Source organism: Diabrotica virgifera, chromosome 10 (genome assembly GCF_917563875.1).
Source record: "Diabrotica virgifera virgifera chromosome 10, PGI_DIABVI_V3a".
NCBI lineage: Eukaryota > Metazoa > Arthropoda > Insecta > Coleoptera > Chrysomelidae > Diabrotica > Diabrotica virgifera.
Window position 1 is genome coordinate 146,602,565 of NC_065452.1, and position 22,539 is coordinate 146,625,103.

Sequence of the window (22,539 nt, forward strand, 5' to 3'; positions counted from 1 at the left end):
ACCAGATGACCTACTTTCCCAATTAGCAGGTGGGGACAAATATACAAAAATAGATATTACGAAAGCTTACTTACACTTGCCAATAAAAGATGAAATGAAACATTTACTTACATTAAACACCCATAAAGGTTTATTTCAACCAAATCGATTAATGTTTGGAATTGCTAGTGCTCCTGCCAAATGGCAACGTTTAATGGAGCAAATGCTACAAGGAATAGATGGTATTTCAATATTTCAGGATGATATAAGAATTACAGCTCCAAATAATACCTTACATTTACAAAGACTTGAACAAGTTTTAAAGAAATTATCTGAACATAATTTACATATAAATTTGGATAAAAGCGAATTTTTCAAAGACGAGATTGACTACTGTGGATATAAGATGAGTAAAACGGGTGTGTCTACTAGTGCAGATAAGGTAACTGCAATTGCAAATGCTCCAATACCTACAAACAGAACTCAAGTTCGGAGTTTCTGTGGCCTAATTAATTATTACAGACGTTTTTTAAAAGATACTTCTACAATTTTACAACCATTAAATAATTTACTTAAAAAGAATGTCAATTTTAAATGGTCGAATACTTGTCAAACTGCGTTTGACAAAGCAAAAAAAACTCATTTGTTCTAGAAATGTTTTATGTCACTATGACCCAAATTTACCATTAGTCCTAGCAACTGATGCATCACCCTATGGGGTAGGTGCAGTACTTTCACATATCTTTTCAGATGGTACAGAGAGACCCTTACAGTTTGCTTCTCAAACTCTTACTACTACACAGCAAAGGTACTCACAAATAGACAAAGAAGCTTACAGCATAATTTTTGGAGTAAAAAAATTTTACAATTATTTATGTGCTAGGAAATTTACTTTGCTCACTGATCATAAACCGTTAGTTCAAATTTTTGCACCTGATAAAAGCCTACCAGTTTTAAGTGCAACAAGAATGCAACATTATGCAATTTTCTTACAAGGTTTGAATTATGACATTCGTTACAAAAATACAGATTCTCATCTCAATGCTGACGCACTTTCACGTCTACCTATAAAATCAGAACAAAATTTCACACATGATGAGCCAGATATTTTTGAAATAAATCAAATTGAAACTTTGCCTACAAATATTAGAGATCTAGCTTTTCATACAAAAAATGATCATACCTTAAAAAAATTACTTGTTGGGTTAAAAACAGGAAAACCTGTTGATAAACGATTTAGCTTCAATATAAATCAAGCTGAATTTTCATTACAATCTGATGTTATTATGAGAGGACAAAGAGTAGTTATACCTACTAAATTGAGAAATAAAATTTTGACAGAATTACATACTGCACATTTTGGAATAGTTAGAATGAAATCTTTAGCTCGTAGTTATTGCTGGTGGCCTCACATATACCAGGATATTGAGTCACTTTGTAAAAATTGTTTAGAGTGCAATAAGCACAAGAACAACCCAATTAAAGATAATTCTCATATATGGGAGCCACCAAAATTTTGTTTTGAACGAGTGCATGCTGATTACGCTGGACCTTTCAATGGAGGTTATTATTTTATATTGGTAGATTCCTTCAGTAAATGGCCTGAAATTCATTTTACAAAAAAATACTACTACAAAAACTACTATTGAAATTTGCCGAAAAATTTTTACAACTTTTGGTATTCCTAAAGTTTTTGTTACAGACAATGGTAGACAATTTGACTCTCATGAGTTTAGAACTTTTATGAAAGATAATGGAATTACACAAAAATTTACTGCACCCTACCATCCTGCAACTAATGGACAGGGAGAGAGATATGTCCAAATACTAAAAAAATGTTTAAGGGCTATGCGAAGTGAGGGAAATGACAGGGAGTTTGAATTATGTAAGCTACTTATGCAATACCGCAGAAGCCCACATACAGTTACAGGTAAAAGTCCCTCAGAACTTATGTTAGGAAGACAAATAAGGAATAGATTAGATTTACTTAAACCTTCATGTAGTGATAGAGTTACCTATACTGATATGAGTCTAAGAAACTTTGATATAGGAACTAGGGTTTCCGTGAGGGATTATTTTCATTCTAAATGGCAATTTGGCATTATTGTACTCAGATTAGGGTTATTGCATTATTTAATTCAGTTAGATGATGGTAGAACATGGAAACGTCATGTAGACCAAATACGGCAAATTGGGGAATATACTCCATCTCAAAATAATCCAACATGTTACATTCCGGATACCATTACTCACAATTTGATTCCGAGGGAGGCATCAATTCCAGAGCACAGTGTCTCACCACCACCTACCGAAGTGATTACTGATGAATCCGAAATTTCAAACAATATGGAAAGTTCGAATAGTGTACCTGGGGCTCAAACTGAAACTGAGGAACCCATTTTAAGGCGTTCCACTAGAGTAAGGAAACCTGTTACCAGACTGAATTTGTAAGTACTTTTACTTCTAGTTAACTTTTGTAATTCATGGTCAAGGGAGGAGGTGTTATGTTCGTGTAAAACTCCCTTAACCATGAATGTAGGTTGGTACTACTGTCATCTGAACGACAGCTGTCACATACTTAATACTGCGATAGAAAATGGAAACCATGTGCATAATTCTTTAAAATAAAGTATTTTACATCGAGTATTATTTCATTACAAATACTTACGTCCTTTAAGTACAAAGGACTTGACAGGTATTTGAAAATGTTACTTACTTAAGCCGTCCTCTTGTACCTTACGGTGTCGAGGTGTTACCTTGAAATATTTGAAAATGTTATTTTTTATAAAGTGAAAGTTTTAAAAAGTGAAGAAGTGTTCTGGAAGTGTAATAAAACAACTTATAGTACGATTTTTTTACTATTGGTGCAAATTTTACAATATCTCGAAGTAGCCTACAACATAATTATGAACCAGATCGTCAGAAGATATATCGAAAAATTGTTTGTAACTCTTGTAAACGTAAATCCGAAGAGAATCTAACTGAAATACCAGCAGAAATTATATGCCAAGAGCTTGCAGCTAATTTGCCTAAAACAATTACTACGATTGATGTGCATAAGAAAGTATATGTATTATAAATATCGACGAAAATTGATGCCTGGTCGACTTTCTCCCAATATTGATGAGGTTCAAGAATTTGTGAGAGCTATGCTCAAAAAACAACCAAGAGGAAAATTTTCTCTTTATAAACTGTGCCAAAAGTAAGATAATTGTATTTTGTTGTGAAATAAATATAAGATTTTAGCCACATTGAATTTTGTACAGAGAGGGGAAAAATTATGGAATAAATTAATTTTCTCTAAAATGGACGATTTTGGAAAAAACTTCCGAAACAGGTCCATTTTTATCTTTAAATTAAAATTTTGTGGCATATATTTCATACTAGTCACATTTGGTAGCTCATTTAAAAGGTTGTTTAATTCTCTATTCAATAATATAAACATTAACATCATTATTTATACAGGGTGACCAACAAATCATTTTGGAATTAAATTAATTGACGCAGAAAGAAAAATGTAGGTATGTAATTTATTTAACTCAAAATGCATTGTACTGCTGTCAGAGTAGAAAATAGAGAAAAATGTTCATTTTACAAATAAACATTTCTTTTCACTTATATTAAAACTCAAACAACCTCGCACCTGCCTCGTGGCTTGATTTAACATCAGAATATACAAATGATTCTGAAGTAGGTATTAAGTGGCTCAAACAGACTTTTGGCCTTACATAAACCAGAAGACGTATCAGATTGTTTTGTGTTTGATTTAAATAATATGTCATGCAAACCAGAAAATGAAATTTTAGATAGATATGTTGATTATTTAGTTGAAACTTATATATAGACAAAAATACCACATTCTCCCCATATTTGTGGACAGGGGCAAATTCTTCTGTTATTGGTACTACGAATGTTTGCGAATCTTTTCATTCGCATTTTAATTCATCGTTTTATAATACTCATCCATCCATATAATATAATCTTAAAATAAATTAAGGAATTTCAGATATATACGTATGTTAAAATTTAAAGTTTGCATATTGCAAAACCAATCAAAGATAAAGAAGTTAAACTGAAATTGAAAAATAAATGTATTAAAGATATCAGTCTAATCAAATGAAATGGATTTTGTAAAGTGTGTCTCTTAGTATAATAATAGTATAATAGTAAATATTAAATAATAATTTATTATATACATTTTGAATATTATATATATTATAACCTATTATTATAATGTAAGGAATTTAATGTCTTTTATTTTCATAATAATCATTACATCTACATTTTTATTTTATTACCTGAGTGAGTTGGTGAGAAAAATACCTAGCGGATTAATAGAAACCCTTAAATTTGGTGAGGAAAATACCTGTCGGATTATATGTGTTTACCTTGTGTTTACTGGTTGGTGAGGAATTTACCTCCGCCCTGCACAATAATGCAAGATGTGTTCACGAATTGTAACCGAATATTTACAACAGTGAATGAATGAATTAATGAATGGATGAATGAATGAATTAATGAACCAACGAATGAACGAATATCGCACATCCGCTCAAACAGTGTCATAAGTCAAAAAAGCAAAGTTTCGAGAAAACAACGGTTCAAGTTTGTCGTACATTTTCGGGTTTAATTAAAAAACTATTAAAATTAGAATAATAACTACTTTAGTCACTTAGAATGGGTTTTGAAGCTCTATAAAATAGCATATTAATAGTGTGACCAACTTCAATTCAGTCGAATTCGGGACAAGGCTGAAAAAAACCCAAGAAATCCGAGACTTTTCAATGAAAATCGGGCCATTTTTTTAAATATTTTTTTTGACATCCATTTTATTGCGATCTATTTTATTCAAAATAATAGACAATACATATGAGTGTCAAGAACGTGGCACAGTCAGTATTCACCCAACGGTGAATACCTAAAAGAGTAATTAATTAATTGAAATAATTTGAATACCTAGTGCAATAGTAATTGGAATGAGTTTTTTGAAATATAGGACTTTAATATAATAGTTTTATTGGTTTTTTTAACATTTTTATGCTGACAATAATATTTTTGATGACATTAAGTTACAATTGGTTATCAGATGATTACAAAAAGTCCACAGTTTGAGTTTTTGTAGAACTATAATACCATGATATAAAATGCATGCGATATTGATGTGGTATTAGTTTTACACTCTAGAAATTGTCGACTTTTTTTCGTCCCGCCAATTCAATTTGATGTGAATTCTTAGAAGAATAACGTCTTCAAAATACACTCACCGGCAGAGAAAACGGGCACCCCACAAAATGGGTCATTTTTAATGTCTTGTATTTCCTAAACCTGATGTCCGATTTAAGTAATTTTTTTAATATGTTATAGCCTTATTCTTTAACAATATCGCTGTAATAATATTGTTGCTAGACAGGTACATTGTCATTGTATACAGGGTGTACGAATCAAACTGTGTTTTTTTCTCAAACTTTGGAACACCCTGTGGAATGTTCTAGCCTTTATAAAATACTGAAATTATAACCAAACTATAGCCTCAGGTTTTCTTAACATTCTGTTTTTTGATTCAATCGCTTATGTTGGATAATAAAAAAGTTAAGCACTTTAACAACTACCCCTGTTTTTCGTTAATACAGGGTGTTTTTAAATAAGTACGGCAAACTTTAAGGGGTAATTCTGCATGATAAAATAATGACAGTTTGCTTTATAAACGTATGCCCGCAAATGCTTCGTTTCCGAGATAGGGGGTGTTGAAATTGTTCTTACAAACTGACGATTTATTTATTTCTCTAAAACGGTTTGTGATATGCAAATTAAATTTGGTAGATTTTAAGAGGTAGTCATTGTGCATTTTTTGGCATACAATTAAGACTTTTATATTCGCCATTGTATGCCAAAAAATGCGCAATAACTAGCTCTTAAAATCTACCAAATTTCATTTGCATATCACAAACCGTTTTAGAGCAATAAATAAATCGTCAGTTTGTAAGAACAATTTCAACACCCCCTATCTCAGAAACGAAGTATTTGCGGGCATAAGTTTATAAAGCAAACTGTCATTATTTTATCATGCAGAATTACCCCTTAAAGCTGGCCGTACTTATTTAAAAACACCCTCTATTGACGAAAAACAGGGGTAGTTGTTAAAGTTCCTAACTTTTTTATTATCCAACATAAGCGAATGAATAAAAAAACAGAATGTTAAGAAAATCTGTGGCTATAGTTGGGTTTTAATTTCAGGGCCTATTTTACCACTAGGCCCGTGAGGCCCCTGCCTCGGGCCCGCATTTTAGTGGGGCCCGAAAAGATCACTAAAAGAATATTTCTATTGACTAAAAAAAAATAAATTTTCAAAATTATTTTATTTTACGAACAGGAAATGATAAATGATAACAAATTAGGTTAAAGTTATATTCCTAAACCATAAACCGTTCTTAAATAAATGCATAAATCATAAAACTGCAATAAGACTAGGTATATTGCCTTGTCGGTATCAATAACAATAAACCAAAGAAGGATTACAACAGGGTGCAAGAGGTAGGGTATCGGCACGTATTGTCATAATATTTATTGGAAATGCACTTTTTAATTCAATATTGAGTTTGATGGTTAAATGCCGTTTTCTGCAAGGCATTAGTCGTTTTATTAAATCTCTTTTAACACTTATTTTTCTTAACTAAGTAATCGTTTCGTTATTATCATGAGTTAAATATTTAAGTGGCAGTGAAAAACGAAAAAAGCAAAAATTAGAAGAATAGAAACGGCACGCACAAAAATATGCAATACTATCAGGGCCGTAACTAACATTGGGTCAGCCGGGGCAGTGCGCGGGGCTCCCGGTTAAGGGGGGCCCCACAGGGGCCCCCGTTGATTGTCCTTGCATAGATTTTAACGAGGAAAATAAAAATATGTATTTTAAAAGCCGATCCCAACGAAATATTTTCAAATGACACAATTTTAAAAATACCTTGCAGGGGCACCCTATAGATCTAGAACATCTGAGGCTGAATTAGAAGTTCTGAGGCCTGAGCTAAGTTGGGGCCCCCGAGACCTTAACATAAAAAATTCAATTACTTATAAAATTAGCTATTTCGGCATAATAAATTAGAAGTCCTGTGGCCAGGGCTAAGCTGGGGCCCCCGAGGCTTTTCTTAAAGATATAAATTGTTACTGAGGAAATTAGTTATTTTGACGAATTAAAAACTAAAATGCAACCGGAATAGGGGCCCAGCTACTTTGTCTTAATCAATTTACCCTAGACCACATCTTGGCACGTGAAAGGAACCAGATTTTTCCGGACCCCCCCTTCCGATGGGGGTAAACCACCAGACCCCCGGCAGGGGGCCCCCAGAGCATGTTTGCTTAGGAGCCCCCAACATCGTACTTACGGCCCTGAATTTTATCATATTTTACACCCCACAACAGTGCGCAAAAAGGAAGTTCGTCCTCCCATCCTGTTCTTCTTCTTCTTCTACGGCACTACAGCCCAGATTAAGCCTTGGCCTTTATTTTTTGCACCCATTCACTCTTGCACCTATTCTCCATACACGGATTCCTAAAAATGCTTGTGCATCGCTGCTTACTGTGTCTTCCCAGCGCTTTCTTGGCTTTCCAACCGGTCTCTTTCCCTGCATTCTCAACGTTCAGTGCTCTTTTTGGTAACCTATCCTATCACATTCTTATCACATGTCCGGCCCATTGCAATTTTTGTATTCCAATGAAGTCTGACAGGAGTGTTTCCTTATAAAGTTGATAAAGCTCGTTGTTGTATCGAATTCTGAAGATTCCGTTTTCCCTCACAGATCCTAGTATTCTCCTTAGTACTTTCCTTTATAATGTTTCTTTCAGGAATCATGTTTCACTTCCATAGCGTGCTATTGGTCGAATTAAGGTTTTATAGGTTCTCATCGTTGTATTTCGGTGGACACTTTTAGACCGAAATATATGGAAGAGGGCAATATAAGTTCTTTTTGCCTGCGTTATTCTCTTCCGTATTTGCCCTTCTTTTCTTCTTCTGATCCGTCGGCATATATTTCTACTCCCAGGTATGTAAACTTTCCAACCGTTTCAATGTCATCTGCATGTATAATGTTTTGTGGGACAATCTCTTCTCGTCTGTATCATTATTTTTGTTTTTCTGTGTTAATTTCCAGACCTAGTCTTTTCGTTTGCGTTTTAAACTCTGCGTATGTTTCCTGTGGTCTTGTTAATGTTCTACTCAAAATATTAATATCATCGGCATAAGCGGCCAGTTGAACGGTTCTGTTGGTCAGTAGGCTTCCTCATCCAGTTTGCATTTGCCCAACAACCGCATACTCCAGTGCCAGGTTAAACAATGTTGTTGGGGGTCAGCCTCCCCTACGTAACGCACTCTAATGGGCGTTTAACTATTGCGTAACGCAATTTTTGAAGATTTTTGACCCCCCCCACAACCTGCGTTACGTAATACTTGAACGGCCCCTTGTGTGGTATGCCAATATATGGTATAGTCTGTTCCTTTTGACTGAGTCGTATGCCTGCTTGAAGTCTACAAACACGTTATGAACATCAATGTCGTGGTTCCATGATTTGCTCAAGACCTGCTGGACTGTAAATATTTGATCCATTGTCGAGCTTCCCTATCTGATACTCTCCAATAATATTTTCTGCTGGTAGTTCGAGCCGCTGGTTTATAATATACTTACGTGAGGATTTTATATGAGAATCCACGTAGAGAAATTCCACGGTAGTTGTTGAACTTTAAACAGTTAAACTATGTTTAATTGTTTAAATATAAATTTTTTTTAATAAAAATTTAAATTTCTGATGCAACTCTAATAATAATTATATTGTAATAATTTATAATAATAATATTAATTAATTAATTATTATTAATAATAATTAATACATTTAAAAAAGTTATTATTATTAAATTATATTTAGGGGCCCGAAAATTATGTAGTGCCTCAGGCCTGATTTGAAGTAAAATAGGCTCTGTTTAATTTTAGTATTTTATAAAAGCTAGAACATTCCACAGGGTGTTCCAAAGTTTGAGAAAAAAACACAGTTTGATTCGTACACCCTGTATACAATGACAATGTACCTGTCTAGCAACAATATTATTACAGCGATATTGATAAAGAATAAGGCTATAACATATTAAAAAAATTACTTAAATCGGACATCAGGTTTAGGAAATACAAGACATTAAAAATAACCCATTTTTTGGGGTGCCCGTTTTCTCTGCCAGTGAGTGTAGAATTTTACAAAAACGTTGAAAATTCGGATGACCCGAAAGCTTTGTCCGGGACGCTGGGACACGACTTCGTAATTCGGGCCATGTCCCGGATTTTGCGGACTAGTTGGTCACACTACGTATTAAGTATATTAAAAATATTTAATTTTTTTTGAGTTGTTACACTATACAGTACCTTAGGCTTACTATTATTTTTCGCATGATTATAAATATATTTGAAAAAATATTGTTTTGTTCCTTTTTTGTGAATAACTCTTAAGGTGCGTATCCATTAGGTTCGCTGCTCCGCGCTCGCTGCAACTGTTCCAATCGATACGGCATGCGCTCCTTTACATATAAAGGTGCGTATCGATGAGGTTCGCCGGTCCGTACTCCTGCAACTGCTCCACATAATGGATACGTTGGCGCTCCTGGACCATGCAACAGTGCGCGCTCTGCTTCGGCGCTCCAATCGGTGGCGGTTTATATGTAGAGGAGCGCACGCCGTATCGATTAGAGCAGTTGCAGGGAGCACGAAGCAGCAAACCTAATGGATACGCACCTTAAAGTTAATATATATTCACAAATAAGGAACAAAACGGTATTTTTTCAAATATTCATAATCATGAGAGAAATAACTTCGTATAGTAAATTTTACTTTGCTTGGCCTAATAATTTGGCCACGTACTGTACAGATAACATAACGAAAAATTTACGAAATATTATTTATCAAAAGTGACACTGGCATAGCATACAGAATATACTATCATTATTATTATCTGGTTAAAAGACTTATACTTTTTAATGATGTAACTTTAAATACAAGTGTTGCTTTAAATACAATATTAAACACAAAATAGTGAAAAAAGAAAGATAAATAAGTGATAAATGTGTCACTTTTCTTGAGCACATATGCAGATTGTTTTGAATAAAGTAATCGCTTATACTGTCTTAACTCGACAAACGACGCTTTATACACTAGCACTAGATGGACAAATGCTTTGCACAAGTCGATATGTGACACTGTTTGTGTTCAATGCGTCGTTGATTTTGGATAATCGTATACTGACTCTAGTGTCATCTAACGATAAATACTTGACCCATAGACGTGACACTTTCTGAGATAGGAGTTTATAGTTTTATTAACCCTTATCCGGGCAAGGTGGGTCCAACGGGCCCGAGACGCCAATTCTTTTATCATAAACTGATAAAGAAAATTTGATTGAATTTTATGCATCACTGAATTTGTTTAGAAGTATATTTTCTTCAACATAGTCATGAGTAGGAAGCGGATTTATATGCGATCAAATTTGATGAAATATGCGCATATATATGCAGTAAAAAATTACGAAATATGCGCAAGATATGCACAAAAATCCAAAAAATGCTCATTTCGAGAAACCACATATTATTTTCTGTTCTATTCTATTCTAGGGGGTTCTTTTATAGGGGGAGCGGAGTTCTTCTTTATTGTCTTTCAAATAAAATCATTATTTTTTATATATGCAATTTATTCACATTTTTTACAAAAACTGGTACCAATAGTTACCTATTTAAAATAAAATAACAATGTCATTATATACAGTGCGTCCATAAAGTAACGCATAAATTCATTATTTCTTAAACCGGCGACTTTAACGAAAAATCCCGACATAGGTCGATTTTTATTTTTAATTTCAAATTTTTTAGCATATATATCATACTAGTGACGCCATCCATCTGAGCGTGATGACGCATTCGATAATTTTTTTTAATGAGATTAGGGGTCATGTGATAGCTCATTTGAAAGGGTATTCAATTCTCTATTCCATAATATAAACATTAACATACTTATTTATACAAAGTGTTTAAAAAACATTTTTTTTAATTAAAATAATTGAGACAAAAAGAAGAATGTATGTAATTTATCTAATTCAAAATACGTTTTAATGTTGTCAGAAAACAGAAAAAATGTTTATTTGACAAATAAATATTGTTTTTCGCTTAAATTCAATGTAGCTGTCACCCACCTATCTCTTGAAAGTTTCAACATTTCGTTAAGGCGAAAATCGATGTTTATTTGTCAAATAAATTTTTTTTCTGTTTTCTGACAGTATTAAAATGCATTTTGAATTAAATATGTTTATTAAATGCATATTAAATTAAATGCATTTTGTCTCAATTATTTTAATTAAAAAAATATTTTTTTGACCACCCTGTATAAACAATTATGTTAATATTTACATTAGTGAATAGAGAATTTAATACATTTTCAAATGAGCTATCACATGACCCCTATTCTCATTTAAAAAAATCATCGATTACGTCATCACGCCTAGACGGATGACGTCACTAGTATGATATATATTGCAAAAAATCGTAATTTCAAAATAAAAATCGACCTGTTTCGGGATTTTTCCTTAAAGTCGTCGGTTTACGAAATAACGAATTTATGCGTTACTTTATGGACGCACTGTATATATTCGATTATAATTCACTACAATGTGTTTTTCCAAATTTTTTACGAGGAAACATTTTCTTTGATCAGATAAAATATTTTTATAACTTGAAAAACTCCTTTCAACATCAACAGAAATAATTAAGGCGTATTTAAAATAACTTGTTAAAGCCGAAAATTCTGCACCAAAATCAATTTCAAAATTTCCATTAAAAATTTCGCATATGTCCTCCAAAGTTTTAAAGCCGTTTAAAGACGGGATCTGATCTAAAGCATGAATATTTCAATTTCCGTTAGAAAATCGTAAAACCATGGTTAAAGGTGTAAATTCTCTTAAGGCGAGTTGACACGATCCAAGTGTACTTTGTCCAAGTCCACTTGGATGCAGCGCGCGCAATACTTGGATGCTACTTTGATCGTATGAGGGGGTTGACACGTTCCAAGTGTTTTTCATCTTCATCCAAGTCCAAGTCCACCCTCCTAGTCTACTTGGACGCTGCGCGCGCAACGCTTGGAAGCTCCCTTGACCGTGTCACCACCCTCGTCAAGTATATTTCCATCAACAGGTTCTATCCAAGTCACATCCAAGTCTAGTAGGACGGTGGCCAACTTTCTTCCAAGTAGCATCAAAGTATAGTTACAATGGCGTGGCATCGGAAAATATAAAACGGGATATAACTACAAATAGAAGAATGTATTATAGTTAAATACAGCACCTAGAGACTTGGAGTTTTTTGCATTATGTTCAGGATGAAGTCAGGAGAAAAGTCTACTATTCAAAAATAAATGGAAATGCATAATTGCACTGTAAAGTAGTGTAAAGTGCATAAAATGCATCCAAAATTGCATAAATATAAAAATAAAGTCAAAATCAGTATACTAAGGACCAAAATTTATTATTTGGGGGGTTTTTGGGGTCACTGAATACGATTACGCCATCAGAACTGAACCCCGGATCACCTGGTGCCCAAGGTCACGGCAAGAGACGTCATCTTCTGGAGTTTCGATGGTTTTCGGCATTAAATCGATGCAAACGGGTTACTAACGGGTTTTAAGGGTCGCTAAATACATTGTCAGATATAAATAAAGTTTATATAAATTTGATATATACATAATAGACGAGGGCATTTAGCACAAAATAAATCAATTTTTAAATACAGCACCTAGAGACTTGCAGTTTTTTGTTTTATGTTCAGGATAACGTCAGAAAGAAAGTCTACTAATCAAAAATGGATGGAAATGCATAATTGCACTTTAAAGTGCATAAAATGCATCCAAAAGTGCATTAACATGTCAAAATCAGTATACTAAGGACCAAATTTTGTTATTCGGGGTTTTTTGGGCCACTGAACACGGGTACGCCTCAAAACCAACCCACGGATCATCTGGTGCCCAAGGTCACTGTAAGGGCGTCGTCTTCTGAAATTTTGAGGATTTTTGGCACTAAATTGATGTGAACGGATTACTCATGGGTTTTTGAGGTCGCTAGACACGAATATGCGATCAGAATTGATCTTCGGAGTACCTGGTGCCCAGGGTCCCTACTAAGGCACGTCGTTTTCTGGGGTTTCGAGAGTTTTCAGCATTTAATTGATGCCTAAGGCACGTCATCTTCTGGATTTTTGAGTGTCTTCGGCATTAAATTGATGCAAATGGATTACTCAAGGGGTTTAAAGTCGCTAAACCTGAATACGCAATCAAAATCGACCTCCAGAGCACATAGTGCCTAAGATCATAGCAAGGGACGTCATTTTCTTGAATTTCAAAGGTATTCGGAGTTTAATTGATACAAATGGATTACTGAAAGGTTTTTAAGGTCGCTAAAGACGAACATGCTATCAGAACCGACCCCTGGTGCCAAGGATCACAACAAGGGGCGTCATCTTCTGGAGTTTCGAGTGCCTTTGGTACTACATTGATGCAGATGGATTACTCATACGTTTTTGGGGTTGCTGAATACGAATACGCCATCAGAACAGACACCGGTGTACCTGGTGCCTAGGGCACGTCATCTTCTGGAGTTCTAGAGTTTTCGGTACTAAATTGATGCAAACAGATTACTCTTATGTTTTTGGAGTTGCTGAATACGAATATGACTTATATGAAAGACTTTGGAGTATCTAGTGACCACGAAGGATCACACTATCAAAAGAAAATATAATAAATCGATTTTGAAATAAATAAAGGAAAAACGCTGTCAGATATAAATTTAGTTTATATTTATAAAGAATTAAAAAAATTGTATAGTACAACATAGTTATTTTAATAAACAGTCTAAGTAAAATAGCAAAAAAAAATGTTACCAATTTGAACGTTTTCTTTGAACAGCAACTCAAAAAAATTCCGAGTACTCGGTGTGTACCAATTTAGTGTCGGAATGCCTCAAAATTCTAAAACATGATGTGCAAAGCAGCCACTCTGGTCACTAGGAAAGTGGGGTTCGGTTCTGATTTGATATTCGTGTTCAGCAAACCCAAAAACCTATGAGCAATTTGTTTTCATCAATTTAGCACCGAAATTTCTCGAAATTCTATAAGATGATATACCTTAGCCACCAGGTGCTCTGGTGTCTGTTCTAATGATGTACAGTCGAACCCGCTTATTGGAATAGCCTTTGTACCAGGCAAAAATATTCTTATAACCGGGATATTCTAATACCCGATCATTGGTGGCTAGTCGAAATAAGTGTACCGAATATACGTAATAATATTATTTACATACTATGCCAATGTGTAGTTTTACATACTATGCCAATATGTAGTTTTACATACTATGCCAATATGTAGTTTTACATACTATGCCAATATGTATATCATATATTATATACCTACATAATCAGTATATGTAAATGTTTTTAGGTCTTTTTACGTCAATAATACAGTAGTGTAACTACTACTTACTACTTATCTATGTATGTGTTAAATACCAAATTACATTATATTATGTATGTGAATGAATACAGTAGCAGTAGGTAATTAATATAAAATGTATGCAATATGTAGATACGTAAATATTTTCTTATTAAAATGCATATAACAAAATTACTTATCTTTTCTTGAGAAATAATCGGTAATTATAGCTTTTTGTATTGTTAATCAGTGTGGTCATCCTTAATCCATTGGTTGAATGGAACTTTTATTGGCGGAAAGAAATGGATGAATTTAACAAAGCCATAATTCGCATCTTGCAAACAGGTTGGTAAATACTCTCTGGGTGAATTCTAAATAAACTGCTTGTAACAATTTTATAGCAGGCAACAGTGTCTTTGTGTAGACAAATAAAAATTACTTTATGACCCATGCATTTTTCGGCTAAAGTTCGAATTGGTAGGTACTCGTAACAAAGTAATAAATATTTATTACCCTAATAATATCTAATCCAGCACTACATGCCCTTGACGACTGACCATAATACCAAACATAATTTAAATTTTTAGTAAATTGTAAAAAAAAATATTCGTTGACCTGCAAAATATGCTAATAAGCGGTATTATCTAATTAGAACCTATTCCAATAAAAGGATAAATTTATTAAGGAGTAAATGGAAACGTTTCGGGAACTCGAATTTATATTCCATAAACCGAGATATTCCTATAACAGGGATTCTAATAAGCGGGTTCGACTGTATTCGTATTCAAAATGTGTTTTCGATCGAAAACTCTAGAAAATCCAGACGATAACGTGCCTCAGGCTTATAGGTACTCCGATGTCTCTTTTGATGGCGTACTTATGTTCATCCACCCCAAGAACCCGTTAGTAACCCGTTTGCATCAACTTAGTACCGAAAACCCTCGAAACTCCAGAAGATTACCTGCCCTAGGTTCCAGGTGCCCTGGTGTCTATTCTGGTGGTGCATTCGTGTTCAACAACCCCAAGAACCCATGAGTAATCCGTTTGCATCAATTTAATGCCGAAACCCTCCGAAACTCCAGAAGATGAGCTGCCTTAGGCACCAGGTGCTCCGTACGTCAGATCTGATGGCGTATTCGCGTTCAGCCATTCCAAAAACCCTCCAGTAATCCATTTTCATCAATTTAATGCCGAAATCCCTCGAAACTCCAGAAGATGACGTCCCTTGCAGTGGCCGTGGTCACCAGGTGCTCCGCGGGTCTGTTCTAATGGCATATTCGTATTTGGCGACCTCAAAACCCCCGAGTAATCCATTTGCATCCATTTTATGCCAAAAATCCAGAAGATGACGTGCCTTAGTAGCGATCATGGACAACAGGTGCTCCGAAATTAAATTCTGATGACATATTCGTGATTAGCGACCACAAAAACCCAAGTAATCCGTTTGTATCAATTTAATACCGAAACCCCTCGAAACTCCAGAAGATGACGACCCTTGCAGCGACTTTGGGCACCAGGTAATCCGGTGGTCTGTCCTGATGGTATATTCGTGTTTAACGACTTAAAAACCCCCGAGTAATCCATTTTTATCAGTTTAATGCCGAAATGTCTCGAACTCCAGAAGAGGACCCCTTGCAGTGACCTTTGGGCTCCAGGTGCACAGAGAGTCGGGTTTGATGGCATATTCATGTTTAGCGAATTCAAAAACCCGTAAGCATCCCGTTTGCATCAATTTGATACCGAAAGCCCTCGAAACTCCAGAAGATGACGTCCCTTACACTGACCTTGGGCACCAGGTGATCCTCAAGTCTGTCCTGATGGCATCTTCGTATTTAACCACCTCAAAAAACCCCCGAGTAATCCAGTTACATCAATTTAGTGCCGAAATCCATTAAAACTCCAGACGATGACGTGCCTTTGTCGCGACCCTGGGCACCAGGTACTCGGGTGGTCAATTTTGGTGGCGTAATCGTATTCAGTGACCCCAAAAACCCCGAAATAATAAATTGTGTTCCTTGGTATATTGATTTTGACTTTATTTTTATATTTATGCAATTTTGGATGCATTTTATGCACTTTACAGTGCAATTATGCATTTCCACCCATTTTTGAATAGTAGACTTTTTTCTGACCTGCATCATCCTGAACATAATTTAAAAAACTGCAAGTCTCTAGGTGCTGTATTTAAAAATCTATTTATTCGGGTGTTTTTAGTGCTAAATGGCCTGGTCTATTTATACTTTGGGTATTGTTATGTATGTACAAATATCCGTTACTTGACGTTACATTACATGAGTTACGCTACATGATAATTGAATGATTTATGCACATGTTCATACAATTTTTTTTCTCTCATATTTGTATCAACTTTTTAAATTTTTGGATTGACCATTTGCAATAGTTGTTCAAATTATTCGGTAGTTATTTTTAAATAGTTTTTAAATGTATCTTAATCTTCATTTTTACTACTTCACTTAGAAAATTAGACGAAGCTCCAAACGCCTCACGTATCCAATCAAGAATCCAAATTTTATTTTTTAAATTTATTTTTTTCTTCTTTTTTCTGAATCTCAAGCTAATGTATTAACATATCAGCAGTCAGCAACCACTTGAATATCCTCCATAATCACTTTCGCCATCTTTGCAATGTTTATTTGTTACTTTTATTTGACATCCAAGTAATTTACACGATCAAAGTAGCTTCCAAGTAGCGCGCGCAGCGTCCAAGTTGACTTGGACTAAGTACACTTGGATGCAACTTGGATAGTGTCAACCCGGCTTTAACATTTAAAATAATCACCAGAATTATAGGCACCTACTAAATTGAGATGCAAATTGTACTAAATATAATAAAAGTAAATAAAATTCGGATTTCCCGGTAAACCATCCTTCATCATTTTAAGAACTTTGTGTAAAGATGGGGTAATTTCTAAGAAAAAATGAAAAGGCAGTGAATGAGCCGTCTCTCTTCAGGTAGTTCTCGAATTGATAGAACAGCCTGTGCGGGGAAATATTTTGTGTGGAATTAAAAATTTAATTTTTAATAGGCACACAATATGCATGTTTCTTTAAAAATATGCAAAATTTAGTAAAGTTCTCAAATATGCGAAATATGCATGCAATATGCATTTAGCATAAAATCCGCTCCCTAGTCATGAGCTATTCAAAATATTCGTTATCATTTTTGAAATTATTGCGTCGAAAGAATTTTGTCACGTAAAGGGGCAACACGGGCCCGTCGGACCCTATTTGTATTTATACCTAAAGTCTAAATCTTTGTTACACAAGTTAATCTGGCAGTCAGGTAATGTTTTTCTGGATTATCTAAACGACTTTTATGATTTCGGAAATCCAATAATAAAGTCTAAACGTGTAACAATGTAAACATCTCTTTGATGTTCACATCTAGTGTTATATCTATTCTTGTTCTCAATAGGTGTTATATCTATTCTAAATGAATTTGAAAAACTGATAATCATTGTTGGAATGCAATCATATCGTTAGGTAGATACCTATACATATTTTGAAATAAATAATGCATCTGCTATCAGTCGTTTGATATCGATGTTAGTGTCGACAACTAATCTCCTAAAATTATATTGAATTACAGTGAAAGTAGATAGTGTGAATAAGATGTCCAGAAAACTAATCTATGGTTTTTTTATTTTTATTGTTTTTTTTAACCAAATACTTAATAATAATTTAATTTGTCATATCAATTTGCTATTCTAGTTGGGAATAAGCTAAACTTGTGGCTTGTAAAAGTAAAATAATAATATTCTTCTGACTTATGCGCTTTATTCATTTTGTAAAGATTGTTTTTATCGGTACTTTATACATGAGCTGCTAATTATCATAATTTTTTCTCAGAAGAGATTTCACACAATAATGAAAGGCAACAACACCGTAATCTTTTTCCAGGGTATGCGTAAACATCAACCCCCCTTTTCTAATAAAATGGCATGGTAGATTTACAAAAGTTTTTATTTATTTATTAATTAAGTCTTTATTGGGCCGGCATAGCTCAGGAGGTAGGGTGCTTGACTTGAGTTCAAATACTCGAGTGGCCGGGGTTCAAATACTAGCGCCGGCAAGAACAACTAGACATTTTTAAAAATGTCTATGGGCCCCAGGTCGACTCAGCCTGAATAAAATGAGTACCTTGGGTAAAACCAGGGGTAATAATAGGCGGTTGAAGCGTAGCACTGGCCCTGTTACCTTCCTTGTATACCGTAGGCCCTAGATATAGCAGACTACCCTGCTATAATCCCAAAGCCACAAAAGCGGTATAAAATGGAAGACTATTATTATAACTAAGTCTTTATTTGGCTCCAAATGTTTATTACATGTGAATAAATATTTTTCTGCAAAAGTTTTCTTGCATTTCATTATTTTGTGCAAATCCTTCAGGTAGATCGCACCCTCGAGGTAGACCGCATACTATAGTAGCATACTTAATCTAGACAATTTAAATTTAACTTTAATAAAAAATCAAAAAAGAGTATTAGAAATATATGGGTAAATATGAATAGTACATTCAAGAACAGTGGTGGGCCCAACGGACCCGACCGAGTTGCCCGGTTACGTAAGTAAAATGTGTTGCCCGGTTAAGGGTTAAACTGTTGGTGCAATAAAACCGATTTAAAAATTTTTTGAGTTAAGTATGACAATCTTTGAGCGGAGGTGCTATATAATAACGAAACTTACCCCCTGCGCCTATTAGAAAATGTCGATGCAAGTCCTGCCTGTATAAGAAATTTGTCCTATCTGTGTTGTCGAAAGACAGTCTTGACAAGTTCCATATTTTCTGCGATATTGCAGAGATATCTTCTCGTTGACCAGCTAGCTCAGGAGTTGACTGAGAACTAGGAGAGGGTTCGACTGATGCAACCTGAAACAAATTTACTGATGCACTAAAGAATATTGGAGGAAAACACTATTTTTCTACATTCTATAAGGCAATTGTCAATTATTCGCCCAGTTGTTACATATGCAAGTAAACATAGATTCTACATCAGTGAGAAATAAATAAGGTGCTGGTATTTAAAAATAAAGTTCTCAGAAGTTTGAATCCTCAAAGAGATGAATTGATGGGAGAGTGGAGAAGGTACCGCAATGCTGAATTGGTGACCCTGTATGCAGTGGCGTAGCTGAAGTGGGGGGCCCCCGTATTATAAACATAACGACAACTAAATAACAGTATAATTACTAAAATATGTGTAAATGACAATGACCTTTCTTTAATAAGTGTTCATCAGTTAGTGTTCATAGATTTTTGGGAATAGACATGAAAACCTATAGACCAGGGCGCATCTGTAAAAATATTAGTACATTTGGACGTTGAGAGGTGACTCAAATTTTTTTGCAGAAATTGCTTGAAAATAAATCAAATAATAATATTTGAGTTATCCTCCCTCTCAAAAAGGTCCGAAACATTGTTTAAATAATCAAAATGTCAAAAAATTAAGGAAAAATTCGATTTTTTTCTTGGTTTTTTGATTATAACTTTAAAAATATTCATTTCCGAGAAAAGTTGTACTGACATAAAAGTTGCGTAATTAAATTTCCTACAATATAGAATTGGTTAAAAATTTATGAAATAGTCACCCTTGTTGCAAAATAGCAATAATTGTGAAAAAAACATACAAAAACAAGTATTCGCGTTTTACGTTTTTCAACCATTTATGCTACACTTAGGACCTTCATATTTCACCCTAAAAAATTTTATGATACAGTAAAACAATACTGTAAATTTCATTAAGATCGGTTCAACAGATTTTGCAAAATAAATTTTGCAATCCAGCTTTCGTAAAAAAAAATCATTTTTTCAAAATGTTACAGGACTGAAAATAAAGCAGATATCAAGTGAAATTTTTTTTGCGTATAGAAGTGTACTGTACCTTTCATTTGCAATTTTGCAAAATTAAAATCGCTTAACACCACGGCGTCAGGAATTTTTTTAAATAAACATTAATTATTGGTGCTACGCGCAGGACAGCGGATAGGTTGCTCTGATTGGGCATTCCAATGACCTTTGATAATGATTGATACATTTTAATTTTTATGACATTTCGATATACATAAATAAATTTGTTTATTGCAAAATAAAAACACATACTCTATCCTTTGAAATAACACTTTTATTAGCAAAAAATTTCTTTGTTCATATATTTTAACTTAAATAATAAAAGTTTATTATTTTTAAACATATGCAATTGTTTAAACAATATTTCACAAACAACAATAAAATTAGTTTAATTTTTGTGGAATTAAAAAATTAAAATACAACAAAATATAGAGTAAGAAAATAATATATTAGATAAAGATTGGAAGAAATTTTGGTGGAAATCAACCTGTGTGAATCGAACATCGCTGTCCTGCGCGTAGCACCAAAAATTATTGTTTATTTCAAAAATTTTCTGACGCCGTGGCAATTAATCGTTTTTAATTTTGAAAATTTCAAATGAAAGGTACAGTGTACTTCTATAAGTAAAAAAAAATTCAACTTGCTATCTGCTTTATTTTCAGTCCTGTAACATTTTGAAAAAATGGATTTTTTTTGCGAAAGCTGTATTGTAAAATTTATTTTGCAAAATCTGTTGAACCCATCTTAATGAAATTTACAGTATTGTTTTACTGTATGATAAAGTTTTTCTGGGTGAAATATGAAGGTCCTAAGTGAAGCATAAATGGTTGAAAAACGTAAAATGCGAATACTTGTTTTTGTATGGTTTTTTCGCAATTATTGCTATTTTGCAACTAGGGTGACTATTTTTTAAATTTTTAACCAGTTCTATATTGTAGTAAACTGAATTATGCAACTTTTATGTCAGTACAACTTTTCTCGGAAATGAATACTTTTAAAGTTATAATCAAAAAACCAAGAAAAAAATCGAATTTTTCCTTCAATTCTTGACATTTTGATTATTTAAACAATGTTCCGGACCTTTTTGAGAGGGAGGATAACTCAAATATTATTATTTGATTTATTTTCAAGCAATTTCTGCAAAAAAATTTGAGTCACCTATCAACGTCCATCTTAAAACAGATCCGCCCTGGACTACTATTATATACATGTCTCTCAATACGACAAACGTATTAGTAAGTTGTTGCAAAATTATAACTCCATTTATATTGAAAACATGAACTTCAAAACTTTTTTGGCTACGTACAAGTTATTTTTTCGTCGCAGCTGAGCCAATTGTAAAATTTTTTATACGTTTTATTGGTTTATTTTTAAATTCCGATAGTAGGGGAGGAAAGTATGCTAAATTTGCAGTTACTCGAGCGTTATGGGGACTTATTTGGTTGTGAAGATTAGGTCCTAAAACCAAAAAAAGTTAAATAAAGTTTTGCATTTAAGTGGGGACTTTCCATTTTTTAATTTAATTTTCCATTTCCAACAATCGTTTTTTCCGATTAAATGTCTCGAATAAGAGTTACTTATTTTTACGTAAGGAATCCAAATCTGCAATAAAAAATGGGGGCTACTATTTAATATTTTAATGTAACCCCCCATCCCACCTCCGTGGGGGGTCGTGTTTGGCGTCATTCGATATATTTTTCAAAAATATATTGAATAGGTGCGTATATTTTGCAGTTTTTCGATGTGATGTTTATTTCGCGAAATATCGCGTGGTTCCTATTTAAAATTTTTAATTTACCCCACCCCTCTCCGTATCGGGTAGAGTTTGGTATCATTCGATAGATTTTTAAAAAATATTGAAAACGTATTTTTAGCTTTTCGGTCTGACGTTTATTTCTCGAAATATTCGCCTTTTTTCTTGTGAAACTTTGTGGCTCACCCATTTCCTTACGCCCCGCTCAAACTGTCAGATTTTTGAAATATACACTGTTCTGCACTGTTCTGCATCTGACGGTTTAGAGTTTTTCTAAGGACAGAATTTTTTTTTGGGCCCCCCTTAACGAACTCCACTGTATTAAGATCTAATATATGGAAGTGGTACATTTACAGGGAACAAGGTTTCTCCCCATGTCATAATCTGACGCGCTCGAGTAACTGCAAAAATCCCCGCTTGGGCTCCCCTACCATAAGCTGATCATGT

General features: G+C 34.0%; 1 protein-coding gene across 2 annotated transcripts in view; it reads right to left on the reverse strand.

Moving 5' to 3' along the window:
- LOC126893404 (SKI family transcriptional corepressor 1 homolog-B) overlaps positions 1-22,539 on the reverse strand; it is a 226,892-nt gene that overhangs the window by 21,526 nt on the left and 182,827 nt on the right. For both annotated transcript variants that reach the window (XM_050663544.1, XM_050663543.1), the window contains exon 5: positions 19,181-19,364. In XM_050663544.1, the coding sequence (XP_050519501.1) occupies positions 19,181-19,364 (184 nt within the window). The remainder of the gene's footprint in view (positions 1-19,180; positions 19,365-22,539) is intronic.